Raw genomic sequence first — 25,274 nt, 5'->3', positions numbered from 1 at the left:
GGTTTATGCTGTGTTATTTTTACTTGTTTATTTTTCCGTGGCACTAAACATGCTCGCCATTTCAGCCGTGGGGGCGTTATAATTATACGATCAATCCCACTATTCGTTGGTAAAAGAGTAGCGGTAGGTGATGATGACTAGCTGTCTTCCCTCTAGTCTTATACTGCTAAATTAGGGACGGCTAGCGCATATAGCCCTTGTGAACCTTTGCGCGGAATTCAAAAACAAAAAAATTGTATTATATTTTTGGCTTCCACCTGATATATAAAACACCGTAATATATATCCAAAAACGGTTCGTTTGGGTTGAGAAAATATTTTACCTAGAAGAGCGAACAACGTTTCGATCTACTTCGGTCATCGTCAGGTTCACAAAGAAAGAAAGAGGAAACTGACCGGAAGCTGACCACATGTTTGGAAGGGGTTGTGTAACTGAGTGTCGGAATGTAGAGGGCGGTGTTAGATGTTTGAATATATAATTTTATTTTATTATTTTTAATATAGGTATAAAGGCGTCCCTAAACACCGTAAACTATGGTGGCGTTATCTGTTGAAGAAAACAACAACAAAACCTTAGGATTTTTAATGATTCGGTCTCATCGATGTGGATGTTATAGCTTGACGTTTCACCTATAACACTTATAAGTTCATAAAGGAATAGTTGGAAATGTATTGAACAAACTTATATCGGAGTCTATCTCGCTGCAAAGTGTCTTTTCTTCTATGTATTCTCTGCCTGTGTAATTCTACGTTTTAAATCAATAAAAAAAACAACACTTAAGATCTTTCATTTTTTGAGCACTAACATCACAGTGATATTTTATAACTAGGATTTGATTTATTTACTTTATAAATTAATTTTTAAACCGGTTATCTATGATGAATTTAATACTGGCATGCAAGGAGAGGTGCGTCTAGAATGGGATGTGAAAAATGAATTATTTAGTGTCGCTGTAACAGTCTTGAAATAAAAACGGTATTGCTAAATATATTTTAAGGATATGATCTACATTGATATATTTTACAGATATAACTGAAAATTCTTTTCACGTTTTGGTAACGTGGTATACTTCGAAACATATATTGTCCACATTTTAGAAATGTTTTTAACTATGTATCGATTTTAGTGTTGTATTTATTTACTAATTATACAATGTAACACAAATTTTGTTCCTGGATAGTATGTGTTATTTCTTAATTATTTATGTTGTAAAAGTACAGAAAATGGCCAAACTTTGCTTTTGTGACCTGGATAATGAAATTTAGAAATTAACCTATTTTCTATGTAAAAACGGGCAAATTTGCACGTTTTCATTTACATAAAGACTGAATAAAACAACATATGAATCAAGATTTACATGTATTTATACCAATGTTATACAAAAATGAACACAAATATTTAGAAGTGAGTAGTTTTTCGAGATATGCGAGTGTAATGTAAATCACTTTCACGTATCAGCCTCCAAATATAGTCTCCCATCACGTTTTCATTATACGCTCCCCCAGGTCACAAAAGTAAAGTTTGAAGAGAAAAATAGGCCTTTTCCATTTACTTTAGGCATAAGCAATTGAGAAATAACACTTTCTGTCCAGGAACAAGAAAAAGTAAAAAATCTCTTGCATAGTGTTATTTTAACATTGTACACGGTTGCCAAGAAAATAACATGTAGATTTAATGTTATTTAAGAAGGCCTAAGCCTAAATGCCTCATTACCAACGGTGATTGCTTTATTTTGATATCAATGAGAAACATTCTTTATCAAAATATAAGTAAAATATATTTTATTTCGATCAAAATATTTTAAGATAAAGAAGTAAAATGGTTTAAAAATAAGTTTATGTAAAAAAGTTCTTGATTACAGTCGATCACCTATAAAAAATCTTTGTTTAATCTTGTATACATGGACACAAACCATCCTACTAAAATTATGACCCGTCTTGGATACAAACCTAAGTCAATTCTCTTTTATTATTTTTCTTTGCTTTGCTTGACACTTTTCTAAGCAATCTCACTTCGCATGCACACAAAATCGTTGTTCTACAACAAATTTACACTTTTCTTTAAATTCCTAAGTTGTGTATAGCAAAGGAACGCAACATTACATCAAGTTTAGATATATGTACTTTCGACTGAATTACTCTTTCGTCTTTGTGACGATTGACCTTTCAGGTGTGGTTTCACTTTGTTAGCAAGATGCTGTCTTCTGATGGCTATAATTTCCTGGACACATGGAACAATAATAATGAACGCTGCCGCTGTAAAGGTCCAACCACGAGATATAGAAGTCCAGATGAGGAAACCCGATGAATCCAGAAGTTTTATGGCTGCCATTGCTCCAGGCCAGATGAAGATAAATAAGAGAACCAGCAAAACACCTACAACATAAGCGATAACTCTGGCTGTCTTAAAGGTCTGCACTACGGATTCTAGGGAGGGTCGGTCATGGTATTTATCTTTAGGTTCTATTACTAATTCTTCACGGTAAATGAAAGCCCAAGGGTTTAAGGGGTTGTCTATGTTCCTAGTTTTCTCCCAAATGATTTCTTCTTCTACTTTAGACAGAGGTTTCGATGTAGCAAGTGAAACGGCAATGCTCAGTATGCCACCCATCCCAATGGATACCAAGTTCCCCACTAACATTGAAAGATCCTTACCCGTATTTGTTAAAAAACTATCCAAACCTCCAGGATAGGTAGAGGCAGTACCAAGCCATGAAGCCAAACCACATATACATCCTCCTATAGCCCCCGCCATCATTCCCTTGTCGTTCATCCGGGACCACAACACAGACAAAGTTATAGGTATTACTGTTGAACTGATGAGGATGCCCATGAAGAGATAAGTCCAAGATAAGTTTAGGTTGGCAGCATAACAGAGCAAGAATAGTGGAATAATCATAATTGTGGTCCATACGATACACCAGTTCTTGTAACGAAGTAGGTTTTCCTGGTACTCTCTATATGTATTGTGAACAGAACAAGTAAAATAAGGTTTCACTAGCGACTTGCAGCTGATGCGATTAAAAGTGTCTCTTTGACAGTCACTGCAGGATATCATGCTTTTGCACTGACAAGATTCGTCTACCTTAGAATTCAGTTGAGAAGATATGTACATCTTTCCACATATGATACAATGCTCATCCATCACATTTGACCTGTGAGCAACCAATGAAAAACATGTTAAACTTATATATGATTTTACAAAACAACTATAAGAAAAAGAGAAGAAAAATGTCTAAAACGTTATTATGTTTCCTAAAACCAAGAGTGAACCATGCTCTTATTTGGCCTGAAGATTATAAACCACATCCAATAATAGGTTTCGATATATTAGATTTACACGACTGTAATTTAAATTTAGTACGATAGTTATGATTTAGATAGTTATAAAGCGCGAGTGTTAGATTTAGTATTTTAAGAAGCGATAATATATCGTAAATTTAATAATGTAACAACGTACGAATCATTTGTTGCATATTTCAGTTATTATGAATTGACGTCATGTTACTCGAATCTTCTATTTTTCCTCACTGCTTTAAGTGAGTATTGTTACAACATAATGTCTCATAGTTTGTAGAAGGTTGTAGGTCTTGGTTATTTGTCATATATATTACCCTACTAAGGCCTATAGGCGGCCATGTAAGTGTAAGTTAAGTAAGTGAAAGTGAAAGTAGAAGTGAAAAAAAAGTGAACTCAAACTGTGTGTGAATTTGCTCTCCACTAGTACAGCGGTAAGTCTACGGATTTACAACGCTAAAATCAGGGGTTCGATTTCCCTCGGTGGGCTCAGCAGATAGCTCGATGTGGCTTTGCTATAAGAAAACACACACACACGCATGCGAATTTGTGTAATTGGCGATTTCTAAAGTAAGTTTCACAACGTGTATAATAATAACAGAAATAGAAAAGAATAATTTGTCTTGTCAGAGAGTGTTTTAAAGTAATAGAACTCACGTCTGTGAACTTTTGACGTAAAAGAGTATTATTCTAAACTCTGTGCATAACTGTAGTAACCCATGGATCAATGTAAGTAAGTTTGCCACTGAATGTATTGTAATAACAGAGGAGAAAAGAAATAATCCATTTTCTAAATGGTTTTATAAAGTAACTGAACTAGTCTGCATGGAATAATGATATAAAATAGAATAACTTAAAGTTTTGGATACAAATGCGGTAACTCACGGAGCTAATGTAACTCATGTAAGCCAATTTATCACTGGCTCTATTGTGATAACATGGTAGAGAAGAATAATTTGTTTCATCAAAGGGTGTTGTAACTTAATTGAACCCGCCTGTGTGGATACAACTATGATAACTAATAGTGTAATGAGTTTTCTTTTTTTTTTGTATATGCGTTTGACTTGTTTTGAACATATATTATTTTAAAACAAGTGGATTGTGTGTTGTCTGTTTATTGTTGAAATTCATCGCCAATAAGTCACAGACACATACTGTAAAGAATTCGGGCCCAAACTAATATCAGGTTGAAAATATTAGTTTTTTATCTTCAATTCAATACAGAGACAAACAGAATATTATTAAGATACCCCAATATCTCACTCTCATATTTCATATCTACAAATCTTTCTATTTTTCAAAGTTTTGATTTGAAACATCCGAAATCGGGTCGATGTCATGCGCTATGTGTTGCCTAAGGTATTTTGTTTTACTTTTCTGTGACATAATTCAGTTTAAAAAAGCTATTTGATCTTTGATGGGATATGGTTATTTTTGTATTTTATATAAATTAGATTCACCTTGTGTATGTTTGACCGATCTACGCGTGTCACATGGCAAGAAATGGCTCCTAATATTTTGTTTATATGGCACCGCTCTACGTATGCCACATGGAGAGGGGTGATTTCTAAGCCTTACAATCTTATTGGTGATCAGTGATGTCGAGAAACCCACTTGTTGAGAAATTTATATGCAAAAACGGCTCGTTTGGGTTGAGAAAATATTTTACATAGAAGAGCGAACAACGTTTCTTTGTGAACCTGACGATGACCGAAGAAGGTCGAAACGTTGTTCGCTCTTCTATGTAAAATATTTTCTCAACCCAAACGAGCCGTTTTTGCATATAAATTTCTTATTGGTGATCGCCTATAAAAAGAATGTGTATCATGAGAGCAATTTTGGCGCTTTTGTAGAGGCCGACTTCTGCTTCGAAAGAGGACAAAACATGTTGTGAAGTGCGATGATTTAATTCAGGTTGTTTATTGTTGCCGTATTTTAATTTCACCAATATCAACATGATGGACATGCAAGACAAATGTGGAACGTAAAATAAATAACACTTAGTTATATTCACTATTTTTTTTTCCAAATTTTAGAACATCTCGTTATGCGGAGCTAGTACATATCTATGTATTTTTATTCATCGAAACCAGGAACTGTACATAAAATAATGGCTTGTTTAAAAAATGTCTTGATTGTTCGCGATTTTCAAAATATATTTATTTACTAAAAATTAAACAATGAAAACAAAACTTCCCACCCCATAAAACATTTGAATAAGGATTTTTTATTAATTGGATTTGTAATAAATTCCTAAAAATAATATAGAAATATGCTCCTGAATCTCACGTGACAAGTAGATAGAAATGGAGTATACATGTTAAGACTTACCTGAACGGTTGTATATAAACTTGATAGACATCGTAGATAATGACAGAAGCTACAGCTATAACCTCGGCTGATCCAGTGGACATGACGGCCATCAGGATTAGGAAGATCATAGCGTATTCTCCAGTTGGACCTAGAATAGTCTGTGCTACAACAGGGACCACTAAGCCTGAAATTAATACAATCCGGGTTTGTAGTGAACCATAATATAGCATATTACTGTAATCGATCACGTTATGCTTTCTGTATTTAATATACAGGAAACGGAATGGATTTGGTTGAGAATTAGTTTTTTGTGGATAAATTAATGTACTTGTAACTCTAAACTTAAATTTTTTTCTTCGGAAAACATCAGTTAATTCATTAAGACAAGATGGTATATCTAAATAACGCTAAATATTTCTTTCTTTTAGTAAGCAAGTAACAAATAGATTTCTATTCATAGTTTCAGAGCTCTTCTTATTTTGTAATTGATAACATAAATAACGACTCCACCATTACTACGTCTGTTGTATCCCACTAGGCCCAGTAATAATTCCCAAAATTTAGACGAAAAGCCTCGTCGGCACTCAATATAACAGTGGGCTCGAAAAGATTATCTTACCTGTTTGCCAATTTTTTCTGAATGGTCAACTCAAATAAAATATATAATAATAAAAGTGAGCAATCTGATGTTAAAATAAATAAGTAATTTGGTGTTAATAAAATCATAAACCTAACTGAAATGTACAATTGCTTAAGTGAAACTGGTAAATATTACAGTTCACTAACTGAATCAAGCACACACCAAAACAGTTGTTAATTAATTGGTTTATGATATAAATAGCGTCTAGACCAGTATTCTCTCCTATCATAGACGGTATGGTAAGTTCTGGCGTGGGAGAAAGGCCTCTTCGGCACTGGTTGTGGCAGATGTAGTATGGTTGAGGTATTATAATGTTTTTATATTTACCTTTATTCATAAGTTTTTATAATTACCTTTATCTACATCTTCAGGCTCTAGCAGAGGTTGGCCCTGACTGCTGCTCAACGCTATGTAGGCTAGGCCTAGGGTTGTAGCTAAAGAGAAGGGAATAGCGAACCAGGTCAGTCCACCAAGGATAAACCCCCACACTCCCTACATATGGTGAAACAAAAATCCTATTACTGTGTATCCAACAATTTATTTTGACGATTGTTTGGTTGTTAATGAATTTTACACAAAGCTACACGAGGGCTATCTACGCTAGCCTAGCCTTTACTAATGCAGCAGTGTAAGCCTAGAGGGAAGGCAGCTAGTTATCATCATTCACCGCCAGCTCTTGTACCAACGAATAGTGGGATTAACCGTCACGTAATAACGCCTCCACGGCTGAAAGGGCGAGTATGCTTGGTGTGACGGGTATTCGAACCTGCGACCTTCAACTTACGAGTGGAGCGTTTTAAGAACCTAACCTTGCTGGGCTGTCTTCTGGTAGTCATAAATAAATAATCCTAAGGTCAGCAATTTTGATGAAAACTTACTCATTGTACATAAATACAAATACATTTAGTACATTTTGACTAAAGAAATAATGTGTTTGAACAGCTATAAACAATGGCCTTAGTCTATAACCAACATTTTTAGAATGTTTGTTGCTTCCTCGTGGGTCAGCGGTAAGTATGAAACTAATAAACACCCCAAAACAAGTACCGATACTTGCAATAGGCACAAATAGCCCATTGTATAGCTTAACAACAAACAGATATATAAAAGTAGATTTTCTGTATCAAGAAGAAGTTTGAAGAACGCTGGAAAACACTGAAATATTCTTATTAATTGAATATATTTTATCTAACATGTTAATGCAAAGAATACAGAAACTATGTGTTTTCATCAAAATATAATCTATTCCTTTTTTTTTTTTACAATTGACACTTATGTAATAAATTTAACTTATTAAGGCAAATTTATTAAACAGTGTTTACCAAATATTTTCCTCTCTTACTTGCATTTGTTTTATTCAAAGCTACACAATTAGCTATCTGTGCTTTATCAAACGTTATATTCTTTGAATTTTGTTCTTTTAAGTTTTAAATATTGAAAAACATTTTTCGCTTTGAATATTTCTTCATGCTGTTTTGCCTTATGTAGTTTCACATATATAAAACTATACGAGTCAAAATATATGATAATAATTTGTTTGTTTTCCGATTTTCATCAAAGCTACACAAGGAGTATCTGCGTTAGTCATCCCTAATTGAAGTTGTTTGGGGTGGACAACGGGACACGAGACGTGGACTCTCGGTTCAACAATCTTGTACGTTTTCGATCAGTTGCGCCCGGCTTTCTTCGAGCGTATGCACCTTATTCCAGTAGTTCCTAAAATAGGCCCGGCATGGCCAGGTGGGTTAAGGCGTTCGACTCGTAATCCGAGTATCGCGGGTTCGAATTCCCGTCGCACCAAACATACTTGCCCTTTCAGCCATGGAGGCGTTATAATGTTTTGGTCAATCGCACTATTTGTTGGTAAAATATTAGCCCAAGAGTTGGTGGTGGGTGGTGATGCCTTCCCTCTAGTCTTACACTGCTAAATTAGGGACGGCTAGCGCAGATAGCCTTCGTGTAGCTTTGCGCGAAATTCAAAAACAAACAATTCCTAAAATTTCAAATATTTGAAGGAAGAGGTCTAGTGCACCTGACCCCCCTCCAGGGTATTCCACATAATTACCCAAATACTAACACAGAGAAAGCTCGAAGCTAAAATATGGGTCTCAGTACTCGTGATGTGTAGAGCGCAGATAGCACGTTGTGCTTAACAAGGAGAAAAGAAACATTTTCAGTGATAACTTTATTTATCGCAAGAAATGTGATTAAACAATGTTACTTATAATTGAAGTTTTTCCAAAGAACAAATTACAATGAAATGTAGATACTTCAGAGTCTTTAGCTAGAGTATGCAATGTGTTCGAGGGCCTTAAGCTGAAAAACAAATGATTTGTTCGAGTCACTAAATTGAAAGTTCAACTTTTCTTGAAATCTCTCCACACCCCACCCAACCAGTTAGCTTTTATTTTCCAGGCTAATAGCCGTTGCTATATCTAAAGATAGGATTAGTGTAAGCAGAAATTTGCAGAAAAAATGTAATACAAATTCTAGCTTAAATTAAAACATCAAGTAATTTTATTCTGCTCTCAGCTTAATGGCTACTTTATTAATTAAAGTGCATCCCAACAAGTTTTTTTTTAAGCTTAAAGACATAGAACGTTAAAATCAGGAGTTGAATTTTCCCTGGTGGACAGAGCGCAGACATGCTGTTTTGAATCTTTGTGCCAAAAGATGCAAACGTCATTAAAGAAAAAAGTATCGCGAAAAGAGAGTTTTTATGGATTCTGAAATAATAAAGGAATGATTAAAGAAATAAGAAACATATTAGTTGGTATGGAAACATTCTGTATTTGTAAATATATATATATATTTATATTATCATATCGTGTGTATTTTCGTTTAGTTTCTTTCGTAATCAACTCATCTACCTGGAGAGGCTTAGCAGCCACGCTACTCTGCCAGTAGGACTGGTCACAGAAAACGGTACCAAAGTTTCCCACGATATTGATAATTCCAAAGAATAAGCCACCACTGGATAGGAAAGTTAGATAACTTCTACCTTCATTCCCTTCTGGACCAACAGAACATGCTAGGTACTGGTACATACTGTCAGAACTCCCAAACAGGTTTTCTTCATGTCCTAGTGGGTTGTAGTAGATCTACCCGAAAAAAAAAAAAGAATAACAGAAGATAAATTTTAGTTAAATTATGTTCCATTAGGTTATTTTTTATCATAAACTACGCACTACAGCTTCAGTTAAAACAGGGTTTCCCAACCGGTGGGTCGCGACCCCCCAAGGGGTCGCGAAGCCTTGGCAGGGGAGTCGCGTAGCCTTGTTAAAAGTAGCTTGGGTAACATTAATTTTATTTCATCAATTACATTTTCATGCTTTTACATTTTTTTTTGTTTTGGTGCAAAGCAAAACGTGCGCTACGTTAGTTCAATGTCATTAGGTGATATTATGGGTGTATGTATGCGTGCCTGTGAGTGAATGTGCCTGTGTGAATGTGAATGTGTCTGCAACTGTATGTATGTGTGTACTAGTGAGTAGCGAGTATGTGAGTGCACGCGCATGTACGTATACTTGTGTGTCTGTTTAGCTGTGATTACGTGTGTGTGTGTGCTCGCTGTCGACACGTGAGTCACATGTCCGTTGCTGATTGGTGGATGACGAATCGCGCGACTGGCCACTCTCCTTTCCCTCCCAATACTTACCCCATCATTACTCTACCTGCACTCCCCACAAGTAGTCAGTGTAAGATCTACAGTTGCCAAAGCGTTCATTATTCAACATTTTTATTTTATTTTAACAAGGAGATAAGTAAGCAGTAGAGGTGAGTTGTGTCCATGGTTAAACGGCGCAGATACTCAGAATGCTACCTCAGCATTGGCTTCACCACTGTGCTTGCCAACGACGGCATCGAGAAACCACAGTGTGTTTTGAAACATCCAGAACACGCAAAGAAGGGTTTGGATTTTTTCAAACGGCATGAACGGTGTCTTAAAAGCCAAATAATCGATAGAAGTGGGTCGTTTCAGCAGCAGAGTGCAGCCGTAGTGGAAGCTTCATATGAGATTGTATTCGAAATTGCTAAACAAAAAAAGCCTCACACGATTGGAGAAACACTTCTTAAACCCTGCATGATGAAAGCAGTAAATCGTATTCTTGGAGAAGCCAGTGCAAAGAAGATGCAGCAAGTATCCCTGTCAAATAATACTATACAGAGGCGCATTTCTAAAATGTCTATGGATGTGAAGGAACAGGTTTTGACTGAAATCAAGGGTTCTCCTTTCAGCTCGACGAGTCAACAGATGTAAGTTCATGTTCTCAGTTGATTGTCTTCGTGAGATACATTAATTCTGGTGACATCAAAGACGAATTCTTATTCTGCAGTGCACTTGAAACCACAACAAAAGCTGATGATGCCATGGAAAAAGTTTCAACTTTTTTTCAAGACGAAGATCTTCAACGGGAAAACGTGTGTGGGGTTTGTACGGACAGGCTATGCTGGGATCGAAATCAGGATTCCAGTCGAGAGTGAAGAAGCTAGCACCTCAAGCAAAGGGCATCCACTGCATGATTCACCGATATGCTCTCGCCAGTAAGACTCTCCCTGCCTCTCTGCAGGAAGTGCTTGAATCTGTAATCAAAATTGTAAATTATGTGAACACTCGCCTATTCAAAGAACTATGCAAAGGCATGAATGCTGCCCACGAAGTCCTTCTCTTCTACACAGCAGTACGTTGGTTGTCGAAAGGAAACGTTATTAATCGTGTCTTTGAAATGTAAGATGAAATAAAGCTATTCCTGGAGACTCAAAAAAGGAAAGATCTTGTAGCTCACTTCTAAGATGAAGAATGGAATAAAAGGGTTGCGTACCTAGCCGACATTTTTGACCAGCTGAACAAGCTCAATTTGAAGCTTCAAGGAAGGGAAACACATGTTCTCCTTTTTCAAGATAGTCTTCGGGCCTTTGTTTCCAAACTGCAGAACTGGCGTCGGAAAACCAATCTTGGAAACATCGCTATATTTGAAAAACTTTGTGGAGTGACGGATGAGTCTCAGATCCAACTGGATCAGTTCCTCAAGAATGAGATTACCGAACATCTTCAGTCTCTAGAAAAGGAAGTCGAGCGTTACTTCCCTGAGCTATTACAGGAACAGGAGGCCCTGGTAAGGAACCCATTTTGTACTGAACTTGATGTATCCAGCATCCCAGATGATATCCAAGATGAATTTCTGGATTTAAAGAACGACTCTTCAGCTCGTGATCTCTTCAAGGTGAAATCCGTGACTCAGTTCTGGTGCGCTATGTATCAGTCATACTCCAAAGTCAGCATGATAGCTTTATGTGTCCTTGTTCCATTTGCTTCTACCTACTTGTGTGAGGCAGGATTTTCCACTCTTGTAAATATAAAAACAATGAATAGGAACAGATTGGATGTTGGAGATGACATGAGACTGGCTCTTACAAACGCTCGGCCACGAATTTCAAAGCTTGCTGCTGAAATGCAACATCACTAGCTGGGTTTGATAGCTGTTCAAACCTATGTTAATATTATTTTAAGAAATATATGTTATTTTTGTGAATTCAGGTTGGACCAATGTGATTTAATTTGCTAATAAATAATTACAGAATTTTTAAATATTTTTTTTAGATGTTTCTTTCCTTCTCCTTCACAGAAAATAAAAGAAAAATTAAGCTGCTGATAGTAAGCCCTAAGTAGGGGGTCATATGGGTTTCAAACGTTTAGGTAAGGGGTCGCGAGTGCCAAAAGGTTGGGAACCCCTGAGTTAAAACGACCATTGTTACAGGTATATTCGTCCCCCGGTCAGTTAGCGGTAAGTTTATGAACTTACAAAGCTGAAATCCAGGGTTCAATGCCGATGGTTGAAAGGGCGCATGCAGTCCAATGTGTAGCTTTGCGCTGGCCCGGCATAGCCAAAATCGTTAAGGCGTTCGACTCGTAATCCGAGGGTCGCGGGTTCGAATCCCGGTCGCACCAAACATGCTTGCCCTTTCAGCCGTAGGGGCGTTATAATGTGACGATCAATCCCACTATTCGTTGGTAAAAGACTAGCCCAAGAGTTGACGGTGGGTGGTGGTGACTAGCTGCCTTCCCTTTAGTCTTACACTGCTAAATTAGGGACGGCTAGCGGAGATAGCCCTCGAGAAGCTTTGCGCGAAATTCAAAAAACAAAAAAAAAAGCTTTGCGCTAAAATAAACAAACAAATAAATACATGTTTGTATTCGTAACAAACACCCAAAATCTCCTGATATTTTTCTGGGATTTTACTCTCTCTGAGTCTTGTTATCGGTTAATAAAACTATATCAGCGAAGTGGAATACACCACTTTTGTTTAATGTTCTTCTACATCCAAATTATAATTCTGTCGAAAGTAGCAAAAAAGAAAAGATATTACAAAAATAAATTATGTATTTTTTCCATCAATTATTTCACGAGCGTATTTTATTAGAACCACTCCAAAAAGTAACTCAATTAACAGAGAAGAACATAAACTACAATATCTATACAATCGGTATAAAATCTAATTTTATCTTACCTCCACAATCAACATGATTACTATAATAAAAATGATGGTAGTGTTGAAGTAGGAAACATAAAACGTAGCCCCAAGTCCACCAATCAGAGTGTAGCCTCCAATGACTGCGGTTAACATCAAGACAGCAAGCTCCACACTGAGGCCATTAACAAGGCTATGTAGTACGGCACATCCAGCCAGCATTAGAGACGCCGTCACCACGATGTTGGTAAACCCAGCAAAGACGCAGTAAGTAATGTGGGTCTTCCTCCCGTAGCGAGCTTTGATAACCTGTTGGAAGTAACGTAAATTCTCTTTCCAGGCTTTACAAGTAAATAAAGAGATTTTAAATATTCTGCAAGAAAGACGAAACAGTAAAAACATTTGTAGTAATATGGACAAAACACATGTTTATAAAACTTCACCTGTAAAAACGTTTTTGCTCCTGGGGCTCTGGTCTTTAGTTGGATGGACAAGATGGCGAACAGAACAATTTGGATGGTGGCTCCTGCTGCGTACCAGTAAGGTCCACTGATTCCGTACTGTTGGAAGAAGATTAGAAGTGAGAATTTTACAGAAGGCTATACAACTAATTTCAAAGTAATACCTTTAAACAGTCTCATCTTGAAAGAAAAAATTAAGAAAAGCCTTTTGTACAGAAATTAATTTGGTATGAATTTCACATCAATTCTTAGACATTCACAGATCAAGTGTTTCAACGGCCATAACTTCGAAATTTAGTTGTTTAAGGCATAGGTGTAAGCGTTGTTATCCATCGACAAGTTAAGGAATAAGCGATTGACAGTAAAAATAAAATTCCCAATGGATATAAGAAGTAACTGTCCGCACTAAGGGTTTTTACAATATAGGAACATTTTAGAAGGATGTGTGTGTGTTTATTTATAGCAAAGCCACATCTGGCTATCTGCTGAGTCCCCTGATGTTCGCGTTGTAAATCTGTAGACTTAGCGCTGGACCAGCGGGGACATTTTCGAAATACTGGAAGTATCAAACATACCGTGTAAAAATAAAATAAATAAGAACGTTTTAGACCTACATTGTTATTTAAAATGTGCATTGCGTATAATAACAAGATGTAATGGCTGAAACGTGTAGAAATTTTGAGTCTATGATATCACATTAAATTAGACGTAAGCCGATATGACTTGTGAACTTCAACCCGAGTAAGCCACTTTAACTAAACTATCGATCTTGTATGGTTAATGTATTGATCCATGTTCTAAACCTAGACCTTATTCTACGTTCTTATTTGCTTTTCATATTATGCTGAAGAATCATTGTCAAACTAGACCCATGTTTACCTTACTAGCAACTGTCGAAGACTGTAGTAAGGTGGCGCTCCATGTCCACTGAGACACAATTGTAGTAGCTGTCAAACCAACTGATACTTTTCCTCCAGCGTCGAAAGTGGTGTCTAAATTATCAGAGTCGTGGTAAATGTATTTTCGGACCGTATGGAAAAGTGACGCTATAATAGAAGCAAAAACACCAACTGATATGAAGACGAGCACAGCCTTGGTTAGACTTACAGTTGAATCAACACCAGTTCGTATAGCTGTATTATTCCTGGCAGCGAAAATAACAGGGTCACAGTCTGCAGGAAGATGGTTCATTGTTTTATTTGAATCTGATCCTATTGTTATTGTAATACCAATATTTGATCCAGAATCAGGATAAAGGAATACACCAATAAGCAGATAGATGGCTGACATCAATAATGGTTTGAACCTAGAATAAGTAATTTTCAGTTTCATATCAAATCAAAGTATCAGACTCAAAAATGTGTACAAAGTCTGTATACCGAAGTAACTTACAAAAATAACTTGTTATCAAATCAAAGTATCAAATTCAAACGAAACCAAAAGACATGGAGCTACTAACATTATTTAGACAATTGAATTTTAACTAGCTATGAAAAAAATTGTTTGTTTTGCTTGTTTTTGAATTTCGCACAAAGCTACTCGAGAGCAATCTGTGCTAGCCGTCCCTAATTTAGCAGTGTAAGACTAGAGGGAAGGCAGATAGTCATCACCACCCACCGCCAACTCTTGGGCTACTCTTTTACCAACAAATAGTGGGATTGACCGTCATATTATAACGCCCCCAACGGCTGAAAGGGCGAGCATGTTTGGCGCGACGGGGATACGAACCCGCAACCCTCAGATTACGAGTCGCACGCCTTAACACGCTTGGCCATGCCGGGCCAACTATGAAAAAAAAAAAATTCTGGCAATGTTTCCGTCGTTGCGTTTAACTTTTTAATGTTACTTCTTTCAAATACATTTCAAACACAAAGTTTATATTTTAGGTAAAATTGTTTTTTGTTTTTTTACCTTTCATGGAACAACCGTTAAAGTACAACATACATACTCTCTGTTTTCACAATAATAATGTGTTTTTCAGGGTAGTGGGAACCACCATTATATATTCTCCGTAATAATGATATTAATATACGCCATGGTAGTGGGAACTACCATTATATATATTCTGTAAGCATGATATTAATATATGTCAGGGTAGTGGGAATCACCATTATATATATTCTGTAATAATATGATATATGTCAGGGTAGTTGGAATCACCATTATATATATTCTGTAATAATATAATATATGTCAGGGTAGTGGGAATCACCATTATATATATTTTGTAATAATATAATATATGTCAGGGTAGCAGGAATCACCATTATATATATTCTGTAATAATATAATGTATATCAGGGTAGTGGGAATCACCATTATATATATTCGGTAATAATATAATATATGTCATGGTAGTTGGAATCACCATTATATATATTCTGTAATAATATAATATATGTCAGGGTAGTGGGAATCACCATTATATATATTCTGTAATAATATAATATATGTCAGGGTAGTTGGAATAACCATTATATATATTCTGTAATAATATAATATATGTCAGGGTAGTGGGAATCACCATTATATATATTCTGTAATAATATAATATATGTCAGGGTAGTGGGAATCACCATTATATATATTCTGTAATAATATAATATATGTCAGGGTAGTTGGAATCACCATTATATATATTCTGTAATAATATAATATATATCAGGGTAGTGGGAATCACCATTATATATATTCTGTAATAATATAATGTATATCAGGGTAGTGGGAACTACCATTATATATATTCTGTAATAATATAATATATGTCAGGGTAGTGGGAATCACCATTATATATATTCTGTAATAATATAATGTATGTCAGGGTAGCGGGAATCACCATTATATATATTCTGTAATAATATAATATATGTCAGGGTAGTGGGAATCACCATTATATATATTCTGTAATAATATAATATATGTCAGGGTAGTGGGAATCACCATTATATATATTCTGTAATAATATTAATATATGTCAGGGTAGCGGGAATCACAATTATATATATATTGTGTAATAATATTAATATATGTCAGGGTAGCGGGAATCACAATTATATATATATTGTGTAATAATATTAATATATGTCAGACATTAATATCATTATTACAGAACATATAAAATGGCGGTTATCTCACTACCCTGACAGACATAAATATCATTATTACAGAATATATAAATTGGCGGTTATCTCACTACCCTGACAGACAATGATGTCGTGATTACAGAATATATATAATGATATTAATGTATGTCAAGGTGGTAAGAACCATCATTACATACATTTTATAATAATGATATTAATGTCTGTCAGGGTAATGAGAACCACTATTACATATATATTTTATAATCATGATATTAATATATGTTGGAGTAGCGAGAACCATCATTGTATATATTCTGTAATCACGATATTAATGTCTGTCAGGGTACTGAGATAACCGCCATTTTATAAATACTGCAATCTCAGTAGTATTAACGTGTCTTTCAGGAAAGGAAGAACCGTTATCATACATACTTTGTATTCATGGTATTAATGTATCTGAAAAAATAGGAAGAACCATTATATATACTCTATTCATGGTATTAATATATCTGTAAGGTTATGTAGAGCCATCATATGTATTCTGTGTTTATGATAATATATCTGTAAGGATATGTAGAACCATCATGTATACTTTCTATACATGATATTGATGTGTCCGAAAGGATAGGAAGAACCATCACATACAATCTCAAAGCAATCATCTAACAAAGCAAGTCCGAAATTGATAAAATTGGTAAAGACAGACCAACTGATGAAAAGTTGAAACACTGTGCATATAATATGGTCTCCTATTATTCTGTAATGAATTTCAATCAGTCAGAATAACTTCCTGACACCAAAGTAACAGCTAATATAGTTAATAGCACATGGATTTTGTAGCAATGTTAAGAATATGGTGTGAAACAAAATTGTAGTGTATTCCGTTATAGCTTTGTTTGTTTGTTTTTGAATTTCGCACAAAACTACTCGAGGGTTATGTGTGCTAGCCGTCCCTAATTTAGCAGTGTAAGACTAGAGGGAATTCAGCTAGTCATCACCGCCCACCGCCAACTCTTGGGCTACTCTTTTACCAACGAATAGTGGTATTGACCGTAACATTATAACGCACCCACGGTTGAAAGGGCGAGCATGTTTAGCGCGATGGGGATGCGAACCCGCGACCCTCAGATTACGAGTCGCACGCCTTAACACGCTTAGCCATGCCGGGCCATCCGTTATAGCTAATATAACAATTACATCGATTTGGTCACGATCGGGTGTATCTGAATCATAATGCTAAGACTGAGTGTAAATTTCAAGTACTTAGTTAATAATGATAAAAATATCAATATATCAAATACAAGTTTAGGTTCTACACAGAGTATAGGCTATCTAGTGGCAAAATATGGCGAACGGTGCTCATAAAAAAAATGTCTGATATACATAGTGCAACATATCGGAAAAAGTTGCTCAAGTCGCCATATTGACGGCGTCTTAAGTGTGGCCTGGAAACCTTGTAGTTGACCAAAATAATTTTTTTTCAGAATGAAGATCGACAGTTTAGAAGTATAGCAAGTTTTATAAGTATTTTATGTTATCTTAGTTTCTAGAATCTCCATCCCACCAGTTCATGCGCACCAGATCTTGAAGACGCCATGCAGTGGAGGGTTAATTAGATAATTTGTACAACAGAACACTTCTCCAAAGTGGACTTTGGATATCATACAAAGATTGAACTTCTAGTTTCAGACGTACCAGAAATAGCTTGGTAACAAATGTGTAGGTTCAGCCCTTCAACGACCACACCAATGTGTACTTCACGAAGTTCAATTATTTTACTGTTAACTACGAACGAAACAACTCTTTCACCTTTTTTCAACACGAAAACTGAAACTATTACGATACTTATTCTTCCTTTCGTTCTGTTCCCACCTGGATATTCTTGTGGACCGGCCGGTGGACTAGTATAGGAACCAATAAAGGTTTGACAATGCGATTTTTCCGCTACACATTTTAAGTTTGATTGTTTAAAAAACCCTAAAATGGGAATGTTTGATGTTATCTTGAGATACTTGTGTGTTTGGTAGACTCACTAGTCGCTTCAAAGTTGGTAAAATTACATCCCGTCATGGCCAGGTGGGTTAAGGCGTTCGACTCGTAAGGTGAGGGTCGCGGGTTCGAATCCCCGTCGCACCAAACATGCTCGCCCTTTCAGCCGTGGGGGCGTTATAATATGACGGTCAATCCCACTATTTGTTGGTAAAAGAGTAGCCCAAGAGTTGGCGGTGGGTGGTGATGACTAGCTGCCTTCCCTTTAGTCTTACACTGCTAAATTAGGGACGGCTAGCGCAGATAGCCCTTGTGTAGTTTTGCGCGTAATTCCAGAAAACAAACAAAGTTGGTATAATTATTCAGTCATTTCACAATAACAAATGTTTTAGCTTTTTAAAGGCCCCCCGCTAGTACAGCGGTATGTCTCCGGATTTACAACGCTCAAATAAGGGGTTCGATTCCCCTCAGTGGGCTGAGCAGATAACCCTATGTGGCTTTGCTATAAGAAAAACACACGCTTTTTAAAGTAGGTGACATGTGTTGTAAAATCTCTGCCTCTTATAGTACAAACTTGATTTATTAAAGAAGCCCATGCTTTATAATCTATGCACGGTGTTTGTTTGGAGAATAAGAGGGAATTCTCAATAGCCGTAGAACATGAAATTATTTTAGAGTAAATTCATATATTAGACTTTTGTATTAGCTAATAGCAAAAGTACCCGTCTTCGCTCGGGTTATTAGGTTGATTGTGTGTGTATTCTAAACTAAATTTAGCGTAAAAGTATAAACTACATACTTTTATTTCTAATCAGTATGACATAAAAGTCGTTGTTGAAACGTATTGTTACCAAACTCACTAGCTCGTCTATATATTAAAAGTTGTTATATAAGGAATTACGTATTTTGTATGTGGCTTTACGCTAGCTTACCTCATTAAAAAGATAAGCTCTAAGCATATGGATAAGTAATACCCAGGTACACACCCTCAAGGTCTACTTAGTATGAATGCAAAATTTCAGGTTTCTAGCTTCTTTTTTCTTGGAGCTATGGCGGTCACATTTCTTTTCTATGTGGCTTTACTCTAGCTTACCTCATTACAATAAGCGCACGAGCGCACACACGTGGATAAGTAATAATTCCAAGGTGCACGTTCTAAGATCTACTTAGTATGTATGCAGAATTTCAGGTTTCTAGGTTCTTTTTTCTTGGAGCTATGGTAGTCACACAGACATGCCATTTTATTATTATAGATATTTTTGCAAAACAGCAATACCAAGCGATGGGCGCGTTTATACCTGATTCGATTTTATTACTCGTCAGGATCTGTATCAGCCTACAGTAAAATTAAAATTATGTTAGACAGGATTAGTGTAAATTAACTCACGGGTCTTTGGACGTAGTTAAATATATCAATCGAAAGAGTTTGACATCGTGAGTCGAAAACTTTAATTAGATCTCAAATCGGTCTAGAGGTGACGGAGCTACGAGGTGAAAGTTTATACTTAAAAAAAACTCAAAGCTCTTCTACGAACCAATATGTCGCGGCTGAAAAGCTCATGACAATCCAAATGCATCACTGACTGAGGGAAACAATAGTTATGACAAAGTCTGGATTTATTCACAACTTATCTCCGATTGATAGCAGTGCTAGTTTTGACACGGTGTATACTTATTAATAGCTAACCCCTGACTCACAGAAGCAATTGGTGTGACATGATCTGTTTTTATTGATAGCTAGCTAGCAGTGCTAAAAGATTAAGACTAACGATCGTCTGTTCTTGAGGTTAGGCATGATACAGATGTTAGAATGCTGAGATGTAAATTCAAAGGTGCATAATTCACGTCTCGTTGCCGCAGAATCGCGCTTTGAAGTCGTGGATACATTATAAAATAAACGTTCAAATCTCACTATTGAATTTAAAACAAATTTGGCAGTGGGTGTTGTTGACTAGCTTTATTTCCTTTGCTTTATCAGTTTAAAATTGGGGACAATTAAATCAGGTATCCGGAAAGCAAAATAAACAGGTTGCACTTAGAGTACATTATATTCCCGAACGATGGCAGTTTATATTTGTTTCTAATATGGGTTAGAAGTACAAAAATATAAGTATTATTTACCTGTGAGATAAGTTTTATATATTTTAACAGTAGCAAATTATATCTTTTTCCAATCTCTCGATCTCATTATAATAAAACTAGGATTATAGAATGAAGGTTTGTTAGTTTGTTTCTGTCTCTTGGTATTGTCATAACTGGATTTTGTTTTTGTTAAGCACAAAATAATATAATATAATATAATATAATATAATATAATATAATATAATATAATATAATATAATATAATATAATATAATATAATAGTATAGTATAGTATAGTATAGTATAGTATAGTATAGTACAGTACAGTACAGTACAGTATAGTATAGTATAATATAATATAATATAATCATTTAGACATACCATTTAGCCTTCGGGGGCCAGGCTTTTGTATGAATGTTAATAATAAAGGTATTAAATTCAACATTTACGTGAGTACTATATGATAGCTTTGAATTATTTTGATTTAAAACAGGCCTAATGTGAAAATGAGAAATGATAAAAAGTTTTTAATGGGAAAGTTTAACAAAGTTTGCTGTCATGCGTCATGATCGTCATCTTGTCCATCCAACTAAAAACCAGAACTCCAGGAGCAAAAACGTTTTTACAGGTGAAGTTTCATAAACATCTGTTTTATCCGTATTATTACAAATGTTTTTACTGTTTCGTCTATGTACAAATAAGTTATTTGACATTTTTTTCATCACGAAGAAGGAAATCGATAATTTTCTAATCGTAGGAAGTAGCAGTTTAAACCCTTTTTTATATTTTCAGTTTCTTATTACTATAGTTTTAATTTATAGTGATGTCTGCATTAAACTTTTGCCATCTTTAATGTAATGTGAACCTGTCGTTTTGCAGGATCGGAGTAGTTGTTGTTGTTTTTGAATTAAGCACAAAGCTACACAATGGGCTATCTGTGCTCTGCCCACCACGGGTATCGAAACCCGGTTTTTAGCGTTGTAAGTCCGCAGACATACCGCTGAGCCACTGGGGGTCTCGGAGTAATTACTAAGTTGTTCAGGTTAGGTAATTTTAGGTTCAGTAAATAAAAAGGTTGACCTGTACTGTTGTTATTGGTTGCCTTATGTGTTTCTAAAATTCTAATATTTAAACTTTTTCATACGAGATGACCCGAGCGTGGCCTAGTGGCTAGCGTATTCTGACTGTAAATCTGAGGTTTCATGCCTTATGGCCCATTCTTGATAAGACGCGCTCTGATGTTTGTTTGTTTTGTTTGTTTTTTGAATTTCGCACAAAGCTACTCGAGGGCTATCTGTGCTAGCCGTCCCTAATTTAGCAGTGTAAGACTAGAGGGAAGGCAGCTAGTCATCACCACCCACCGCCAACTCTTGGGCTACTCTTTTACCAACGAATAGTGGATTGACCGTCACATTATAACGCCCCCACGGCTGAAAGGGCGAGCATGTTTGGCTCGACGGGGATGCGAACCCGCGACCCTCAGATTACGAGTCGCACGCCTTAACACGCTTGGTCATGCCGGGCACGCTCTGATGTCTCAGATGCATAGCAAGTGTGATGTTCACATCCCATTATTCGGTCAGACAACATCAGACTTACAAGTAACAGTGATAACTGTTGACTGTTTGCTTTCTGTTTTTGTTTTCAAAATAAGAACAGGTATACGCAGATAATCTTTTGGTGGGTTTTTTTCGCAAACATTCTGAAACAAAACACTACAGAAACTATTTTTGATGCCATACAAAAGGACAATGCACTTCCTTTAATTTTTTCTATTAAAGTTTATTTTCGTCTCATATATTAATTCATTTTAAAATATTTATACTGCGTTTTACTTTCTCCTGGGTGCTGACTGACCTTTTGATAGAACTCAGAATTTTCAAGGTGACAAATTCGGTTTGAGTACGTACTTTAAGCTGTGGATACGTTATAAGAGTAAGAGTTAATTTGTAATTATGGCAAAGCTGCTAAGCCTATTTGCTGCTGTCCCCACAAAAATACAAATACATTTGCCGTTATTATAAAAAAGGTCTTCACGCTTCTTTATTCAAGATCTATGTTTTTCCCTAAAGGTTACACTCGCCTGCTTCCAAAAGTAAACAACAACGGTTATTTGTTTATTGATAAGTGCACAACTCCATCATGGGCTGTGTGTACTGTGCTCACAACGTGTATCGAAACATACAGACCTACCACTGAACCACCAGCGTAACAAAAACAATTGTACTTAGTGATGGTATAATGCGTTTTGTTAAAATCTTGCATCAGTACATATGAAAGCACACACATATATATATACATATATTAAACGATTATTTGAGGGTCTTCTTTGAAAAATATGCGATTCAGTGTTTGTTTTTCCCTCAGACTGTTTCATTTAAGTGGCAAATCTCTTGACGGTGTAACGTCTGTTTGTTAGTTTGTTGTTGTGCTTCGCGCAAATCTACACGAGAGGTATCTGCACTACTTGTCAATAATTTTAAAGTGTAAGGCTACAGGGAAGGCAGCTAGTCATCACCAAAGAATAGTGAGATTGACCATAACTTATAACGCCCCACGGCGGAAAGGGCGAACATGTTTGGTGTGACGATGATTAAATCGCGCGAAAGTCAGATTACGAGTTGAGTACCTTAACCACCTTCCCATGTTTAGCCCTGTGTGACTTATGATTAATCCTCTCTGCAGCTCGGTAGAAACTTCTAGAAGTATTTCAACCTTTATCTTGTTTTCGTTTTACTTCAAAATAAGCCTTATCTCCAAGCAAGCCAACTATAAAGTTCACGTGTACATTTATGTAATAGGTGGCAATCTCCACGACTGTGTTTGAAGTGGTAAGAACTTTCACCTTCTACTCAACATTACTGTTTCTAGTTGATCCTTCATTTAGGGATTATAACCAAATGTGAGCTAATATTTTAGCAATGCAACGTCTACAGACGTTGTTAGTAAACGGCTTAGCGTGTAACATAAAACGGGTATTGTTGTCATTTCACAACGTGGGATGATTGAGTTGGATAAAATCTTAACCTCTTGTTCAATTTTTGAACAAACGTTTTGTATGTGTTCTACGTCTCTGCTTTTTCTTCCTTTTTTTTTTTACTTATAATCACCGACGTGTTTGCACTTAAACTAAAATGAAAATTTACTGTTGAAAGAGGACTAGTTTGTGAAACAAGTTCTCTTAAAAATTGCGAAAGAAGAGACTGGTAACATTAGTGCGACATACTCAAATTCGGCTGTTGTGATAAGTAAAAAAACATTGCAATCACCTTTACACATTGCAAGATTTGATGACACGGTGTTTGGTATTTTGAAGGCAACAAAATGTTGTTTCCAGTATATTATATTTTGTACTCATTAATAAAACTGCTAGAATAATTGTTAATAAAATAAAGTGATACTTCTCACCATATAAAACACTTACTTGATAAATCTCACTCGCCAACCTTATCCTTCCCTTCGTCTATTTCACTATGATACCTATTTGACCTAATGGTAGACATTTTTGGCATAATGCCAGGTGAGTAGTTTTTGTTTTGTTGTTGTTTTTTTAAAGTTTTTTTGACAGACGTTCTAGAAATGTTGACTTTGAGCATGCGTGGTTTGTAACCGTATTCCTTAAAACCGGACATTGATTCTGACTAAAGATTTTTTTTTTCTAGTCATGTTTCTTTTGCAGTGAGTGAATTATAATCAGTGTCTGTTTTTATTTTTACGTATATGGGCATCTCAGGTAACTACCAAAACAAAATTACAGTATGATTGTGAATATAGTACACATTAATGTCGTGTCCCACAGAAATAATTGTTTTTTGTTTTTTTTTTTGTTTAATGTGGGCTGTCTGCGTTGTGCCTACCCTGAATATCGAAACTCGATTTTAGCGTTTTAAATTTGCACGTTTGCTGCTGAGTCTTTGATATTTTTTACTTATTTAAACCTGAAGAAAGAAAGCAACACAGAGATTTGAGGGTTCCACCCAACTGGGGTTTTGACTTCTCCCCGCATGTGTGTTTCGTTTTGAACTAAAACGGAATTTTATTTCGAATTCAACGGTGATGTGTTTTGATTGAACGAATAAGATTGGTCGGAGGAAAGTCGTGAACAAGGCCAATCAGTGAAGGTCTGTTGTAGTTCTTGATTTCGAGATGTCTTCTCGGTTGATGGGGAAAAGAAAAGGGTTTGTTTGTTTGTTTTTGAATTTCGCACAAAGCTATCTGTGCTAGCCGTCCCTAATTTAGCAGTGTAAGACTAGAGGGAATGCAGCTAGTCATCCACACCCACCGCCAACTCTTGGGCTACTCTTTTACCAACGAATAGTGGGATTGACTGTAACATTATAACGCCCCCACGGCTGAAAGGGCGAGCATGTTTGGCGCGAAGGGGATGCGAACCCGCGACCCTCAGATTACGAGTCGCACGCCTTAACACGAAAGAAATGGGAGAAGTACTGCAACCGAGACAAACCAGTTCAGCGACTATTCTTTGCCATTATTTAAGTAGTTGGATTTATTACATCAACAATGGTGATGTCTTTATTAATTTTTATGAAATATTGAAATATAAGATTTGCCCCTGAAGAAGAAAGGTCCAATTTTCGAAAGCGCTCGTGTTATAAGGTTCCTATTTCACTTCTATCAAGACTTCTTGAACCTACGTGTTTTTCTAACATCAGAAATGAAAAATAGATAGTGATGTATGTAGACAGCAACAACAGTATTTTAGAAAGAGAGTAAAGATGGATAAATAAAGATATATAAATCTATATCAGAATAGGTAAGTAGACGACTCAAAGGACAAACGCCCTTTTTGGGGGTGAGATCTGCAGGTGCAATGTTTTTGTGAATTTCGATGTGAGGGAAGCCAGAGTATCAGCAGAAAAACCCACTTCTACAGGACAGACACCGAACACTGTCTAGTTTGTGGGTGATGGGGAAAAAA

At 36.1% G+C, this 25,274-nt stretch overlaps 2 protein-coding genes across 2 annotated transcripts in view; one reads left to right on the top strand and one right to left on the bottom strand.

Moving 5' to 3' along the window:
- Positions 1–1,829: 1,829 nt before the first annotated feature.
- LOC143250870 (uncharacterized) lies at positions 1,830–23,831 on the bottom strand. Its single transcript, XM_076501993.1, has 8 exons — positions 23,760–23,831; positions 14,061–14,487; positions 13,164–13,280; positions 12,760–13,029; positions 9,120–9,350; positions 6,603–6,741; positions 5,628–5,793; positions 1,830–3,154 (listed from the first exon to the last, which is right to left on the bottom strand). The coding sequence occupies exons 2-8, from the start codon at positions 14,469–14,471 to the stop codon at positions 2,110–2,112; spliced, it is 2,379 nt and encodes a 792-aa protein (XP_076358108.1). The 5' UTR covers positions 14,472–14,487; positions 23,760–23,831; the 3' UTR covers positions 1,830–2,109.
- The window catches only part of LOC143250869 (uncharacterized), a 45,566-nt gene continuing 25,984 nt past the window's right edge, over positions 5,693–25,274 (top strand). The window contains exon 1 of the mRNA XM_076501992.1: positions 5,693–5,813. The gene's annotated coding sequence lies outside the window, so the exon portion shown is untranslated. The remainder of the gene's footprint in view (positions 5,814–25,274) is intronic.

This window comes from Tachypleus tridentatus, chromosome 5 (genome assembly GCF_004210375.1).
Source record: "Tachypleus tridentatus isolate NWPU-2018 chromosome 5, ASM421037v1, whole genome shotgun sequence".
Taxonomy (NCBI): Eukaryota; Metazoa; Arthropoda; class Merostomata; order Xiphosura; family Limulidae; genus Tachypleus; species Tachypleus tridentatus.
This window is presented reverse-complemented; position numbering and strand designations above follow the sequence as displayed.